The 17,084-nt window shown below is 37.9% G+C and overlaps 1 protein-coding gene across 1 annotated transcript in view; it reads left to right on the forward strand.

Annotated features, from left to right (window-relative positions):
- Positions 1-17,084, forward strand: part of GGH (gamma-glutamyl hydrolase) — a 31,016-nt gene that overhangs the window by 8,012 nt on the left and 5,920 nt on the right. The window contains exons 3-4 of the mRNA XM_044682605.1: positions 7,951-8,035; positions 15,722-15,860. Of these exons, the coding sequence (XP_044538540.1) occupies positions 7,951-8,035; positions 15,722-15,860 (224 nt within the window). The remainder of the gene's footprint in view (positions 1-7,950; positions 8,036-15,721; positions 15,861-17,084) is intronic.

Raw genomic sequence — 17,084 nt, forward strand, 5'->3', positions numbered from 1 at the left:
AGAGAGAGAGAGAGAGAGAGAGAGAGAGAGAGAGAGAGAGAGAGAGAGTGAGTGCTTCCAGGCATTGGAATATATGTAACCCACAAATTTTCCAAGTCTCTCAATGAGATATTTGTGGGTTAAGTGTTTAAAGCTTTAACAGATTTTTTCCTGATGTCTGACATGGCTTCCTTATACTGGTGCTCATCTTGTGTCATTTACCTAGTTCGTCTAAGAAATCTTCCTTACCTGTATGAAGGGAAGACCTCAAACAATTATTTCCTACAATTGAATAATATTTATATAAAAGAGTAGTTTTTTGATTAGCTAAAAGCTACTCCTTCCTCGAAGGGGCCTGATTTTTAAAATTACTTACATTTGAACTTTTGAAAGATCTTGTATATTATCTTATTGCCATCAGTTGTCAGTTTCCCACGTGAAAAGGTATTAGGATTAAAATTCTTTGGAGACTCTATATTAATTTATAATTATTTATTGGATAGTGAAAGCAGATTGGAGAAGGAAAAGACACATGATCACATGGCTGGTCTCCTAGCTAACCTGAGCCTGCTCACTTCTGCTGCTTCCTGGCCAGCCAAGAAAGCACAAACTTTATAACCCCAATGATGTCACTTTTTCTGGGTCTTCCTGGTTGTCCTGAGAGTCATGTGGGACAAGGGACAAGGCTTCTCCTTATGCAGATGAGCCGCAGGCCTCAGGTTCCCAAACCAATCAAAAGGTGGGGGTGAAACTGAAATGGATTTTTGAAACTTCCAAAGAAGGGTACAGATTTGTGTTGAATTCACACAGAGGGATCTGAATGATTGAAGCAGGCTCAGGAGTGTATGTATCTCCTCATCTTTCTTCCTCACAATGTCAATCAGAATTGATAAGTAAGTAATACATGGAAGTCAGTCTTGCTCCCCACCCTCCTGCTTCTTGGACCCATATGACCTCTTTCCCTTTTCCTGCTTAAATATGAACAATAGGGGCAGGAACTTTTAGCTAGGGGTTCACCTATGATTTTTCTCCTTCCAAATATTGTCTGTGGCATATGAGCCTGAACGGAGGACATAGAAAATAGGATTATTGATTTAGAGGTAGAAGAGAACTTAAAAAGAGATTGAGTCCAACCTCTCAATCTCAACTGCCATCCTTTAAAAAACAACAAAAAAACCAACCCATACCTTCTATCTTAGTATCATTTCTAAGCCAGAAGAGCAGTAAAGGATAGAATGTGTCTGTCCTAGGTCCTTCTGACTCCAGGCCTAGTGCTCTGGCCACTGTGCCTTGGAGATACTGATCAAGATCCAGACAATTGATTTCCTCAAGAAGGTCATTCAGTGACCCAAAGTCTTCTCATTCCAAGTCCACTACTGTAGAAGATAATATGATGAATAACTCCTAAATACTTGATCTAATTTTTCAGATCATACATAGGGACAAATAGAAATTTTTGCTCTCAGGAGAACCTGTAATAATTTCCTCAGTGTTTCTCAAGACAATATATAGTATGACCCTATTGATGTGATTTATGTCTAAGTTATATTTCTTATAATTGTCTTTTAGAATCTGGAGATTAATAGAAAATATCTTGACTGATTCTGCAAATAGTTCATTTAAAGAAAAAAAAATTTAGTCCTAATCTCTTAAAAAACAAACCATCATGAGACCTTGTATCCTCTATAGTTTTATGACCATAAAAATGAGTTTTGCTGTAGAAAACCATTCATCTCTTGTATTTCATCAAGAATACCTTTAATGCACATATAGTCATTTTTCATAAATATTTTCTGGAGATAACAAAATTGATTTTATGTGGGCTAGTTAGTGATGTCTTGTTCACCTCTTTTTGATAATGATGCCATCTGGGATAGAATTGAGGCAGTTTTTGAATATAGTCAATGTAGGAATTTGTAATGTTTGACTATATTTGTTAAAAGGGTTTAGTTTTTCTTTTTTCAGGGAGGGAAGTGAGAGAAAGAGAAAATAATTTTATTAGTTTAAAGCAAATTAATAAAAAGAGGGGCCACATCCTGCCTCAAATACTTTCTAGCTTGTGTAACTCTGGAAAAATCATTTAACCTTTTTAAAATTACTTATTTTATCTGTAAAATAAGAGTTGGACTCAGTGGCTTTCAATACCCCTTCTAACTCTTACTCTTTATTCCTATAATTCCATCCATGCTTTTAAAATGGTAGTATCTTCTCAATAGAATCTTTCAATGTCTACTTGGTCTGAACATCTCATCTTTGTCTTCTGTAGTACCTGGTCTGTGTTACTGAATTCTCACTTTTTCTTGTTTTTAATTATTATATTTTCTTAATAATATGTAACTTAATTAAGGGTGTCACCATATATATGTGTGTGCTAATAGGTGTCAAAAGTTTGTCAAGATAAGATAAAGGATAAAACTGGTTTTTGTGTGTTAATGTTGTTGCTGAGTCATTCAGTCACTCAGTCATGTCTAAATGTATCTACATTTATAGCAAATACTCTATATGCTTTTGACAGGATTTAGGATTGTCTCAAAAGTAATTTGTTGTAGATATTAGGATTAACCCATGAGACTTTGGTTCCCTATTATAGTTTTGTATCTTCATTTACCTTAAAGAGTGCAACACAATTTTCAAAATAAACTATTTTAAATTTGCTTTAAAAATAAATATTTTTCATATGTCTGAGAGCAAAGCAGTAGTAGTTATGAAATCAAGTGAAATGGTGTCAAAAAAAGGTTGATGGGGGCAGCTGGATAGTTCAGTGGATTGAGAGTCAGGCCTAGAGACAGGAGGTCCTGGGTTCAAATCTGGCCTCAGACACTTTCCAGCTGTGTGACCCTGGACAAGTCACTTGACCCCCATTGCCTAGCCCTTACCACTCTTCTGCCTTGGAACCAATATACAGTATTGATTCCAAGATGGAAGGTAAGAGTTTAAAAAAAAAGTTGAAAATCACTTGGTTTTTAGAGAGGAAACACTAGGACAGAAAGAGATCCCAGGGACTTCTGAACTAGGGTTGGGAGCAGGAAGTTTGACATTTGGCAAACCTGCTACCCATTACCAAGTTGTGAGTCACAGAGCCAAGGCAGAGAAAAGCATTTGCAATCAAGCATGGTGTTCTACCTGAGTATTGAATAAAAAACAAATTCTAGAAACTTAACTGTGCAGCACAATGCATAGTTGGGTGATTCAGTTCTACCCTTTATTCTGCCATATAAGCCAGCAGTAGAAAAGCCAGGGCTAAGCCCAAGACCAAAAGGGAGCAGTTTGGTTGCTTTGAAATGTACATAACTTTCCAGAGTGAAGACTGATTGAATTCAGCAACAATCTACTGAAACTCAATTACACATAAACCAATAGTCCCAAACTTGGTTCAGGAACTTGTACAGCTCAATAAGGAGGGCTGTGAACAGAACTCTGAATCATATCACTTTGAAAATTGAAAACTTGCAGATGCCAGGCTGAGCTGTGAAAGCAACAGAAGCTCAGAAATAAAGTTAAAAGACAAAAAATTGAGGAAAATGTGAAAAATCTCATTGGTAAAAGAAAAGGAATATCTCCTTGGGAAAAAAGCCACTGTACCCCTACATTTCATAATTTAAATAAAGTACAAAGGAAAATTGCTCAGATATCTTAGAACCAGAGGGCAATATAGAAATTGGAAGAATCCACTAGATATCTTCTGAAAGAAATACAAACAAACCCAAAATGAAGACTCCCTAGAATATTATAGCCAAAATCCAGAATTTTCAGGTTAAGACAATATTATAAGCACCCAAAAAGAAAAAATTAAAATACAGAGAAGCCAAGGTGTCAGGGTCACACAAGATTAAGCAATCACTATCATTAATTAAATGGAGGACTCGGAACACAATGTTCTAGAAGTTAAAAGGTCTAGGATTATGACAGAGAATAATTTACTCAGTAAAGCAGTATAATTCCATGGGGGAACATTCCCACTGAAAACCAGTGTCAAGTAGAAAATTTTCCATTCAAACAGTGGACTCCAGTAAGCATAAATAGGTAAATATGAATGAGAAATCATGAGGAACTAAAAAAGGACTAAGTTGTTTACATTTGTGAAGCTGGGATTATCTCTCCCCTGCCTACTTTTAAATTTAATTAACAAAAGCGAATACACCCATACTTAACCCTAAAATAGGGGAAGTCCACAAACTACTTACTAAAGGGGTTTACACCTCCAAAAGCAACTGGGCAGTCCTAAGCAAATTATAGACTAGGATTGGTCCCCTAAAAGTGGAGGAAGGAACAGGAAGTGACACAAAGAAGGGTCTTTAAAAGTGGCTGAAAAATTCCTGTCATGAGGCCTTCTAGCTTTTTCGAAGCTCTGGAGGCTGGTGGGGAGGATCTTCCTCAGCATGGACCTGGGACTAGCATTTAAGACTCTTGGATCTCCCCCTTTGGACTACAATGTGGGTGAGGAAAAAGCTGACTCTTTTCCTGGCTTCTGGAGAAATTAGTTTCTGTAGGAGACCATGTGGTTATTCACCACTGGGTCCTCTAGCTAAATGGCCTCCAGCTGAGGGTCCTCTGGTCCTCTGGTAGAGGGCTAATTAGCCCAGCCTGAGTTGAGCCAGGCACCAGAGAAACATTTAGGGTAATAAGCTTCTTTCACGTTTCTCTACTTTATTCTTTACCTCTATTTTGTAAATAAAGCTGATAAAGTCATTTTGACTTGAGTTATAATATGGGAGACCACATTCTCTTATGTTTAGTTAAACAATTTTATCCCTTACACATTATGATAGGGAGACATGATACATGTAACTTTTCAGAACTTTATCATCCCCAGGGAATCCAATTAAAGAGAGCCTGAATGTGGTTCTGTTATGTTTGGATGATCTTAATAAGAATTTAAAATTAGGTTTTATGCTAAATATGAGAATTCCAAAGTAATATTGTGGTGACCAATTTAAAAATATTACAGCTTAAGTCAAAAATAACATTTAGCGGCTTTATTTACAAAAAGGTGGAAAGTGAAAGTGGAAAAATGCAGAAAAAGACGCAGATTTTAATAAGCCTACCAGCCCTTCTCCTGAGAAGCCAGGCTCTGCCCCAGCAGGGCTTCCACTTCCTCCAAAGCCAAGGCAGGAATCTCCAGAACCAATCTCTCCAGAAGCCATCAAAGAAAAGCCAGCTACTCACTCAGCAAGCCAAAGCAGAATCCAGGGAAAGAATCTCCTCCTTCAGTCCAGCTCACCAATGAAGAGTCTCCAAAGACAAACTCCAAAGGAGAAATTCAAAGGAAAAGTCCCTTGGACAGGAAGTTCAGGACTTGTTCTAGTCCTTTTTCCACGTCATTTCCTGTCCCTTCTCCACTCTATAGGAACCAATTGCAGTCTTTCAATTTGCCTAGCACTGCCCAGGGGCAGGGTAGTGTGTATGTGGGTGAGTGTGTATGGTAAATGGGGGATTATCTAGATTCCCCCCTTGTCAGCTTTCAATGGGCCAGATCAGCTCACCCACACCCCAGAGAAGACCTATGAAGGAATAAACTCAATGAGCTTCCCAAATTGGCAAAGCTGTAGTGGGGATGTTGAAGGGAGGTATTGGGGGTTCAGTTGTGACCCTAATGGGTTAGATCCCACCCTCAGAGCACTAGGGAGACAAGCCTCCCCTCTCCTAAGTTCTAGTAGCTCTGCCCTTCAAGATGGAGTCAGGTATTTGTCTTCCCCTCAGCCACAAGATCAGTCTTCCTCCCCTCAAAATAACAGCCCCAAACTACCACTAGTAAACCAATAAAGATTTATTATAAGGAGGAGGGAATTCAGGATAACAGAGTAAGGGATCTTTGAGGATTTTTGAGGAAGGAGGGTACAGGGATAACTTCTCTCAACTATGAGCCCAACAAGAGAGCAGTTCTGGTTTCTTCTGTATCTTTGACTCAGAAGCTCACTCTCCCTCCCCTCACAATATCCTATCCTTGACACTGTCTAGCAAACAGGGGAATGACTGTAAGGAAGGGGGTATAAGAGGGGTCAAGGAAGGGTCCCTCAAATGCCTGCTCCCTCTGGAGTCTGGGCACTAACGCCAATTATGGAGCACAACTCTTTTGGTTTCTTCTTCCTTGTCAATGAAGTCAGTAGAAAGGTTTTGCTGTTGAAATCTCCAGATTGCCTCCTGAATTTTGGGTTCAAAAGAGCTAAATTCCTATCCAAAACCTCCCAGCCACCCACAACCATCCACCCCCAAGTCCACCCGAGACTGAAGTCCTCTCAGGAGTCCTTGGCAGTTGGCCATTGGCAGTTTAGAATCTTCAGAATTTTCATCAAACTCCACTGGCCCCTCCCAAATGAAAGTCTCTCAGAGTTCCATGGGGTGGGCTTCCAGTCTCTTCCAAGATGAGTGCTTAGTAATCCTTGATTTACCCCAATTCCAAACTTACAAGTGGCCTCTGGAGTTGTCACTTGCTCAGTAGGGGTACTTAAATTTTGATTGATTAACTTAAAAGTTGCTGACAAAGAGTTTGATTTACTCTTCACAATCTCAAAAAAAATGGAAAGGTGAGGAAGAGGAATGCACTGGGAGAGGAGGGGAAGGGAGGGAAAGAGAGGGGAAGGAATGGGAAATATGATCACATTAAAGGGGGAATCTTCATGGAAGAATTTATGCAATGGAGAGGGCAGCAGGGTGGGGAAATATGTAGCATTTAAACCTCACGCATTTGAACAGGTTTAAGGAATGAAGAATACATTTATACCCTGTTTATTACAGAAATTCATATTACCCAAGAAGGAAGTAGAAGGGAAAGGAATAGAAAAGAGTCGATGGAGAATAAAAAGGAGAGTAGATTAAGGGAAGCAGTCAAAAGCAAAATAGACTCTTAAAGAAGGGACAGAGTAAAAAGAAATTATGAGTACGATAGAAAAAAGATGATAGGAAATTCACTGATCATAACAATGTGAATGGGATGATCTTGCATAAAAGGGAAGAGAATATCAGAATAATAGAAAGTAGAAATCAGAATCTAAATGTGTTGTTTACAAGAAACATTCAAAACCAGAACATACTACACAGAGTTAAAATAAGAGGCCGAGAGTAGAATCTACCGTGTTTCAAGTGAAGAGAATCATGTGATTTGTCTTAAGGTTTTCTGGACTTCTAGATTTTCACACTTTTCTAATTCTGAATTGCTGTCTAATTCTATGAATGTTTTTATTAGACTTACCACCTATTTAGCAAAGGATTCAGAGGACCCAATCTAAAATAGCTTTCAGGGATGCAGACATGGATATATAATTGTAACTCAAATGAATAAATTTAATTTTTAAAGGCATTTCATGCTGAGGCAATGTGATACATAGTGGATAGAGCTCTGGACTCGGAGGGAGGAGGACTTGGATTTCAGTTCTACCTTAGACACTGTATGTGTGACCCTTGGAATCCTCTCGGGAATCAATTAATCTCTTTGAGCCTCAGTTTCTTGATTGTAAAGGGAGGGGGTTGCATTTGGTTACCTTTAAGATTGCTTGTAGCTTGGCATCTCTGATACTTTAAAAAGAAAAGAAGCAAATGTTGTTTATGAACAAGAACTTATTTATAAACTTAAAAAAAACAACCCTATCCTCTGTTGTATAATTAATGCTATGTAATATTGGTTCTAAGGCAGAAGAATGGTAAGGGCTAGGCAGTGGGGGTTAGGGGTTAAGGAACTTGCCCAGGGTCATGTAGTTAGGAACTAAGGTCAAATTTGAATCTAGGACCTTCCATCTCTAGGCTTGACTGTCAATTTGCTGAGCAACCAAGTTGCACCTAATTATTTACTTTTTAAGTAGCACCAATGTCTTAATTTTAATATAAACTTTAGTACACTGGGAATTTTTACTTAACTTATGGATTAATATTTCCTTTGTTTCATATGTTTATCTTTTCTATATATTTTACTTATTAAGTAAATTTGTCTATTTTCTGCGGGGAAAAAAACAAACAACGTTTGATGTTGGGTTTCAGGATACTTTTACCCGGTGGAGGTGTCGATCTTCAGACTTCTAAATATAGCCATGTAGCCCGACTGTTTTATGACAAAGCCAAGCAGGTAATCTTCAGTTGTTCTTGTCTGGTGTTTTTTATTTGCAATTTTCTGCAATTTTAACTTATTTTTTCAAAAATCATACTTTTTTTTTTTTTTTTAAAGCTACCAGTTAGAAATCTATGATTTTTTTGTAGAAACTGTAACATAACCACATTAAACTCTTCCAGGTACTTTTATGTGTAGAACATGGAGAAATGGGTATTACAGAAAACATGTCTGCCATTCAGCCTTTGGATAAGATAGCTTTCAAACTGACTTAGAATGATTAGGGTCCGCCATTTTAGTTGTCCATGGAATACAAAGAAAAATGACATGAAAAATCCTCAGTATTAAGACACCTTGTCATGTTTCCATGGAATGGACACATGGATCTAGCACTTCACGTAATAGCCATGCGCCTATAAAGCTGTATGTAACACACTGGTCACATCACACGCTTTCCTCCAGGTACATGCCATGGTCAGGTCAGCCATATTAATGCCGCCTTAACTAAGCCACCTCCCTCACCGGATCTGCAGTATTGTCTACATCCTGCATTCCTGGCCTTAAGCCACAGTAGGGAGTGGGGTCGTGCTAAGCTCCACCCAGGACGCTGGATATTGCTGCTGTCTAATTTAAGAAGCAGAGTGAGGCAGATTTAATTTCAAGTCCTGATTCAGAGAAATACTAGCCATGTAACCCGGAGTGCATTATTGACCTTCTCACAGATCCTGCCAAGAAAAACAATCCCCAAGAGACCGGAGGTCCTGGCCTCGTACACTTCCCAGCTGTGTGACCTTGGGCAAGTCACTTAACCCCCATTGCCTGCCCTTACCACTCTTCTGCCTTGGAGCCAATACACAGTATTGACTCTAAGAGGGAAGGTAAGGGTTTAAAAAAATAATAAAAAGAAAAAAAAAAGAAAAAGAATCCCCAGACCTTCAGCTGGTAGCTTAGTACTGTTAAGTAGTCACTGTCTGTTTCTTACTGATTGATTCTTCTGTAGAAGCCCGGTGCCCTCAGCTCCTAGCCGAACGCCTCAGAATAGTAGGTGTTTAATAAAGGCATGCTGTGGGACGGAAAGATGCTCCAAATTGTTTCTGCTCTTCCCAAATGCTTGCTGTCACCTGTTACTCTTTTCCCCCATGGCAGATAATCTTTTCTCATATTTTGCCATAAAAATCAATGTTAATATAACATTACCTTGCATTTATACAGTGCTTTATATTTTATTTATATTTTATATAAATATATATTTTTTTATATTTTATATAAATATATATTTACATATATAAATATATAAATTTTATATAAATATACATTATATTTATATTTTATTGCAAAGCACTTTAAAAGAACTCCCTCAGGGGTCAGGTAGGTGCCTCAGTGGATTGAAAATCAGACCCAGTGATGAGAAGTTCTGGGTTCAAATGGGATCTCAGGCACTTCCTAGCCATGTAACCCCCCTTGTCTAGCCTTTACTGCTCTTCTGCCTTGGAACCAATACGCAGTATCCATTCTAAGATGGAAGGTAAAGGTTTAAAAAAAAAAAAGCTCCCTTACCTTCTCCCCACATTCTACCTCAGATTATTTCTGCTTCCTTACAAACATTGATCTTTTTTTCTTTACTCAGAGGAAGCAGTTGAAGTTTATCTTCAAATTAATCTATGTTTTCGACCCCATCACTTTCCATCTTCTAGACTAGTGATGGGCAAACTGCGGCCTTTGGGTGGCCCCCTGAAATGTTCTATCCAGCCACAACATTATTCCTAATCTGATGAATACAATGAGTATCGTATACAATGAAACTTTGAAAGAGTTGCCTCAGAAACAGACTGACAGATGAGCATTTCCTTTTCTTTGGCCCCCTCTTTAAAAAGTTTGCCCATCGCTGCTCTAGACCATTCTTTCTCAGCTATTCCCTTCCTCCAGCATCTTAAGCTTTGTCTTTTCCACGGTCTCCTTTTCCTCTGCCTACAAATACACACATATCCTTCCTGTCATAATAAAAAGCTTTTAACTGACCCTCCTGCAGCAGGTCTGGCTGCTGGCCCTGTTTATCTTTTTCGTTTCACATCCTGACTTTTCTTTTGTTTAAATCCTTACTTTCTAACTTAAATTCAATGCTATGTATTGGTTCCAAGGCAGAAGAGTGTTAAAGGCTAGGCCAGTGATTCCCAAAGTGGACACCACCGCCCCCTGGTGGGTGCTGCAGCAATCCAGGGAGGCGGTGATGGCCACAGGTGCATTTATCTTTACTATTAATTGCTATTAAAATTTAAAAAAATTTAATTTCCATGGGGCTAAGTAATATTTTTTTCTGGAAAGGGGGCGGTAGGCCAAAAACGTTTGGGAACCACTGGACTAGGCAATGGGGGTTAAATGACATGTCCAAGGTTACACAGCTGAGAAGTGTCTGAGGCCAAATTTGAACCCACTTACCTGCCCCTGCCCCAACCTAATTTCTTAAACCAATGATCTACACCTTCTAACTTGCTTACCACTTACTTTCTCCTATCATTTTACTTTCTTGAAGAACGTCAGAATTAGCTACACACTCAGACACAGACACACACACAATCATTCAGTTTTATGGTATTTTCCCCCTCCTGTGTCATATTATCCTTGCCAGACACAAGGCTTAGCATTGGAAGGGATTTCAGTTCCTTCATTTTACAGATGGCGAAAGGAGGCCTGGGGAGTAGAAATGATTTACCTAAGGTCACACAGGTGTGTGGCAGAGCCAAGGTTTGAAAACTTCCTGACTCCAAGTCTAGGACATTTCTCCCTCCATGATACTCTAATCTAGGAGGAAAATTGAAAGCTCAGTCAATTCATCTTCTTTACCCACTGCCAAACCCAATGGCCTACTTTCTCCATCCAGGGTCTTTAACCTCTTTATAGTACCTGACGTTGTCAACCATCTCCTTGTTGAAATTCTTCTCATTTAGCTTCTCATTTCACTGTCTTGATTTCTTTTCTTTCTGGCAGAAATCCCATTTTTTTTTTTACTGGTTCCTCTTTCTTCTCCACTCTTGGAATGAAGTAGTTTCTCAAGGTTCTGTCACCACATGAGTTTTTATTCTTTGATCCTTGGTAAAATTCCTGTGGATTCCACTATTTATGTGGTTGACTCCCTAATCTCTAGCCTTGTCTATGTCCTGAGCTCCATTTCTATCCTCACAATTCCATGCTTGGGCCTTGTTATCTTTGACCCATAATGCCCCAAACAAACTAACCTTCCTCACCTCCCTTTATTCTTCTCCACTTCTAATCTGTATCTTTTTACAACTTCCCAATTTTCGTTAATACTCCTATTCCCAAGCCATTGGGATTAGAAGCCTTGAAGTCATCTTCACCTCCTATTTTTCCCTAACACCACACATCAGTCAACTGCCAAATTCTGTTTTTTGTTCAAATTATTTCAAATCTAACTTACTTTTTCCCTTCTCTGATTTTACCCCAGTTTGGGCCCTATTATTTAATTCTTAGGTTATTTTAATAGTCCTTACCCTTGTCTGCTCCCCATTGGTCTTCCTGTTTCTAATCCTTCACACAGCTCCTCTTCTCTCTATCCCCAGATAGATTTTTTGTAAGGCTCAAGCTCCTTAGTCTAAAATATTCAGTGCCTTACCATTGCTATCTAAATTTATTTCAAATTTCTTATCCTTGATATTCAGTTCTCTTCATAGTCTGACCCTAAATTGCCTTTCCAACTTTAGCTTCTATTACTTTTCTAAACCATATGCTCTAACCAAATAGGTGTACCTGTCCTCTTTTGAATTTTATGTAAACTTTTCCCTCTTTGTATATTTTCTCATGCTTATGTATCAGAAACGCCTTGTCTCCGAACATCATTCTTTTTTTTTACCAAATCCTACTCATCCTTCAAGGCCAAATCCATTTTTTACCTCTTCCAGGAAGCCGTTGATCATACCTGCAATTTTTTGCTTTTTTGACCTCCTATTGCATTTTAATTGGATCATTCATGGAACATTTAACTTTTCCTGAGTTAAAACTATGTACATGTCTCATTTCTCCTACTAACTGTTTAAAGTCCCAAATTATTTTTGCACATCTCTTATGCCTTTTAGTGCTTTGCATATTTTAGCTGCTTAGTAATTATATGAATATTGTGAATGAACTTGAATTTTTGCAAATGTAGTAATTTAAAACATAATAGAGAAAGTTGTTCCTCTTAAAGGAACCTTATTGAGACCATTTTGTAAAATAAATANATATACATTATATTTATATTTTATTGCAAAGCACTTTAAAAGAACTCCCTCAGGGGTCAGGTAGGTGCCTCAGTGGATTGAAAATCAGACCCAGTGATGAGAAGTTCTGGGTTCAAATGGGATCTCAGGCACTTCCTAGCCATGTAACCCCCCTTGTCTAGCCTTTACTGCTCTTCTGCCTTGGAACCAATACGCAGTATCCATTCTAAGATGGAAGGTAAAGGTTTAAAAAAAAAAAAGCTCCCTTACCTTCTCCCCACATTCTACCTCAGATTATTTCTGCTTCCTTACAAACATTGATCTTTTTTTCTTTACTCAGAGGAAGCAGTTGAAGTTTATCTTCAAATTAATCTATGTTTTCGACCCCATCACTTTCCATCTTCTAGACTAGTGATGGGCAAACTGCGGCCTTTGGGTGGCCCCCTGAAATGTTCTATCCAGCCACAACATTATTCCTAATCTGATGAATACAATGAGTATCGTATACAATGAAACTTTGAAAGAGTTGCCTCAGAAACAGACTGACAGATGAGCATTTCCTTTTCTTTGGCCCCCTCTTTAAAAAGTTTGCCCATCGCTGCTCTAGACCATTCTTTCTCAGCTATTCCCTTCCTCCAGCATCTTAAGCTTTGTCTTTTCCACGGTCTCCTTTTCCTCTGCCTACAAATACACACATATCCTTCCTGTCATAATAAAAAGCTTTTAACTGACCCTCCTGCAGCAGGTCTGGCTGCTGGCCCTGTTTATCTTTTTCGTTTCACATCCTGACTTTTCTTTTGTTTAAATCCTTACTTTCTAACTTAAATTCAATGCTATGTATTGGTTCCAAGGCAGAAGAGTGTTAAAGGCTAGGCCAGTGATTCCCAAAGTGGACACCACCGCCCCCTGGTGGGTGCTGCAGCAATCCAGGGAGGCGGTGATGGCCACAGGTGCATTTATCTTTACTATTAATTGCTATTAAAATTTAAAAAAATTTAATTTCCATGGGGCTAAGTAATATTTTTTTCTGGAAAGGGGGCGGTAGGCCAAAAACGTTTGGGAACCACTGGACTAGGCAATGGGGGTTAAATGACATGTCCAAGGTTACACAGCTGAGAAGTGTCTGAGGCCAAATTTGAACCCACTTACCTGCCCCTGCCCCAACCTAATTTCTTAAACCAATGATCTACACCTTCTAACTTGCTTACCACTTACTTTCTCCTATCATTTTACTTTCTTGAAGAACGTCAGAATTAGCTACACACTCAGACACAGACACACACACAATCATTCAGTTTTATGGTATTTTCCCCCTCCTGTGTCATATTATCCTTGCCAGACACAAGGCTTAGCATTGGAAGGGATTTCAGTTCCTTCATTTTACAGATGGCGAAAGGAGGCCTGGGGAGTAGAAATGATTTACCTAAGGTCACACAGGTGTGTGGCAGAGCCAAGGTTTGAAAACTTCCTGACTCCAAGTCTAGGACATTTCTCCCTCCATGATACTCTAATCTAGGAGGAACATTGAAAGCTCAGTCAATTCATCTTCTTTACCCACTGCCAAACCCAATGGCCTACTTTCTCCATCCAGGGTCTTTAACCTCTTTATAGTACCTGACGTTGTCAACCATCTCCTTGTTGAAATTCTTCTCATTTAGCTTCTCATTTCACTGTCTTGATTTCTTTTCTTTCTGGCAGAAATCCCATTTTTTTTTTTACTGGTTCCTCTTTCTTCTCCACTCTTGGAATGAAGTAGTTTCTCAAGGTTCTGTCACCACATGAGTTTTTATTCTTTGATCCTTGGTAAAATTCCTGTGGATTCCACTATTTATGTGGTTGACTCCCTAATCTCTAGCCTTGTCTATGTCCTGAGCTCCATTTCTATCCTCACAATTCCATGCTTGGGCCTTGTTATCTTTGACCCATAATGCCCCAAACAAACTAACCTTCCTCACCTCCCTTTATTCTTCTCCACTTCTAATCTGTATCTTTTTACAACTTCCCAATTTTCGTTAATACTCCTATTCCCAAGCCATTGGGATTAGAAGCCTTGAAGTCATCTTCACCTCCTATTTTTCCCTAACACCACACATCAGTCAACTGCCAAATTCTGTTTTTTGTTCAAATTATTTCAAATCTAACTTACTTTTTCCCTTCTCTGATTTTACCCCAGTTTGGGCCCTATTATTTAATTCTTAGGTTATTTTAATAGTCCTTACCCTTGTCTGCTCCCCATTGGTCTTCCTGTTTCTAATCCTTCACACAGCTCCTCTTCTCTCTATCCCCAGATAGATTTTTTGTAAGGCTCAAGCTCCTTAGTCTAAAATATTCAGTGCCTTACCATTGCTATCTAAATTTATTTCAAATTTCTTATCCTTGATATTCAGTTCTCTTCATAGTCTGACCCTAAATTGCCTTTCCAACTTTAGCTTCTATTACTTTTCTAAACCATATGCTCTAACCAAATAGGTGTACCTGTCCTCTTTTGAATTTTATGTAAACTTTTCCCTCTTTGTATATTTTCTCATGCTTATGTATCAGAAACGCCTTGTCTCCGAACATCATTCTTTTTTTTTACCAAATCCTACTCATCCTTCAAGGCCAAATCCATTTTTTACCTCTTCCAGGAAGCCGTTGATCATACCTGCAATTTTTTGCTTTTTTGACCTCCTATTGCATTTTAATTGGATCATTCATGGAACATTTAACTTTTCCTGAGTTAAAACTATGTACATGTCTCATTTCTCCTACTAACTGTTTAAAGTCCCAAATTATTTTTGCACATCTCTTATGCCTTTTAGTGCTTTGCATATTTTAGCTGCTTAGTAATTATATGAATATTGTGAATGAACTTGAATTTTTGCAAATGTAGTAATTTAAAACATAATAGAGAAAGTTGTTCCTCTTAAAGGAACCTTATTGAGACCATTTTGTAAAATAAATAATTACCTATGAAATTTTATGTAAATTTAGATTTATATATATTTAAAACTTGTATTAACTGGTATTCAAGTAACTTTTTTATGAGAGTCCCAAAGGCTTACAATTTTACATTTAAAATATTCGCATGTAGAGATTAGTGGTTCCCATCTTTTTAAGTATGAAGATCCTTTTTTCATGTAAATATATTCGTGGATCCTTATATGATGTTAGTAGTGTTTACATATGCACTGAATCTTGGACTACTTCCTCACCAAAAGCTACTATGAATTCAGTATTATTTTTAAGTGATTTGTAATTACTGTGACAACCAGCTAGCATCTAAAAAATAATATATTTGTTGACATTATTTTTTTTTTCTACAGAAGATATGCTTGTTCATTTATTACACTGACTTATATAGTGAACTAGCATCCTTGTAGCTCCTTAGAGGTCCATGGATCACAGATGGCAACATATGTATTAGAAATTATTTTTTAAGACATGTTATATGTTTTATTGCCATCAAGATCAGTACATGAACTTAGTTTCTTTTTTCTTTCTCTTTATAAAGGCTTTTAAAAGAGAAGATTATTTTGCCATTTGGGGAACGTGCCTTGGATTCGAAGAGCTTACTGTCTTAACCAGTGGGAAACTATTACTAACTCAGACCAACACTTCTGGAATTGCTTTGCCATTAAACTTTACTAAAGGTAGGTTTTCGGTTAATGATTCCTTAATATGAATTTATTTGCCAGGATCACTAAGCAGTGAATATCATTATCTTTTTTATACTCTGGCCCTAATGTGTTACTCCTTTGAAAAAGTGATCTGAAGGTCTTTGGGAGTTTTAGAAATCCTTATTTACACAAGGGGAGTAGTATGTATAGAGTAGTAGATCCAAACTTTCAAATGTGAGGATCCTTTTTAATATCATCAAATTTTGTAAAGTCATGTTGATTGTAATGCAAATAGTAATTTGCATCCACTGAGTGAAGAAATCCATGACAAAAAGTCACTGTGGATTCAGTGATGTTTTAAAATGATTTTGTGTTTTATTAATCACACCATTATATATTTTGAAAACAATAATTCAGATAAATTAAAAAAAAATTTTATTTAACTAATTCAGAATGTTTTCCTGTGGTTCCATGGTTCATGTTCTTTACCCCCCTCCTCCCTCTCCCCTCTCCTGGAGCCAGTGAGCAATTCCACTGGGTTTTATGTGCATCATTGTTCAAAATATATTTCCATATTATTCATATTTGCAAAAGAGTGATCATTTAGAGTCTACATCCCCAATCATATTCCCATTGAACCATTGAACCATGTGATCAATTATATGTTTTTTTTTTCTGTGTTTCTGCTCCCACAGCTCTTTCTCTGAATGTGAATAGTATTCTTTCTCATAAGTCCCTCAGAATTGTCCTGGGTCATTGCATTGCTACTAGTAGAGAAGTCCATTACATTTGACTGTGCCACAGTGTATCATTCTCTGTGTACAATGTTCTCCTGGTTCTGCTCCTTTCACTCTGCATCAATTCCTGGAGGTTGTTCCAGTTCACATGGAATTCCTCCAGTTCATTATTCCTTTTAGCACAATAGTATTCTATCAATAACAGATGCTACAATTTGTTCAACTATTCCCCAGTTGATGGACACCCACGCATTTTCCTTTTTTTTTTTTTTTTTGCCACCACAAAGAGTGTGGTTATAAATATTTTTGTACTTTTTCCTTATTATCCCCTTTGGGGTAAAAACCCAGCAGTGGTATGGCTGGATCAAAGGGCAGGCAGTCACTTAAAGCCCTTCGGGCATAATTCCAAATTGAATGGCTTGATTTTTTTTTTCTACAATTGATTTAGCTTCTTATAAATTTGAGAAATTAGACCTTTGTCAGAAGTTTTTGTTATAAATATTTTTTACCAATTTGTTGC

The sequence above is a fragment of the Gracilinanus agilis genome, chromosome 1, assembly GCF_016433145.1.
Source record: "Gracilinanus agilis isolate LMUSP501 chromosome 1, AgileGrace, whole genome shotgun sequence".
Classification (NCBI taxonomy): Eukaryota; Metazoa; Chordata; class Mammalia; order Didelphimorphia; family Didelphidae; genus Gracilinanus; species Gracilinanus agilis.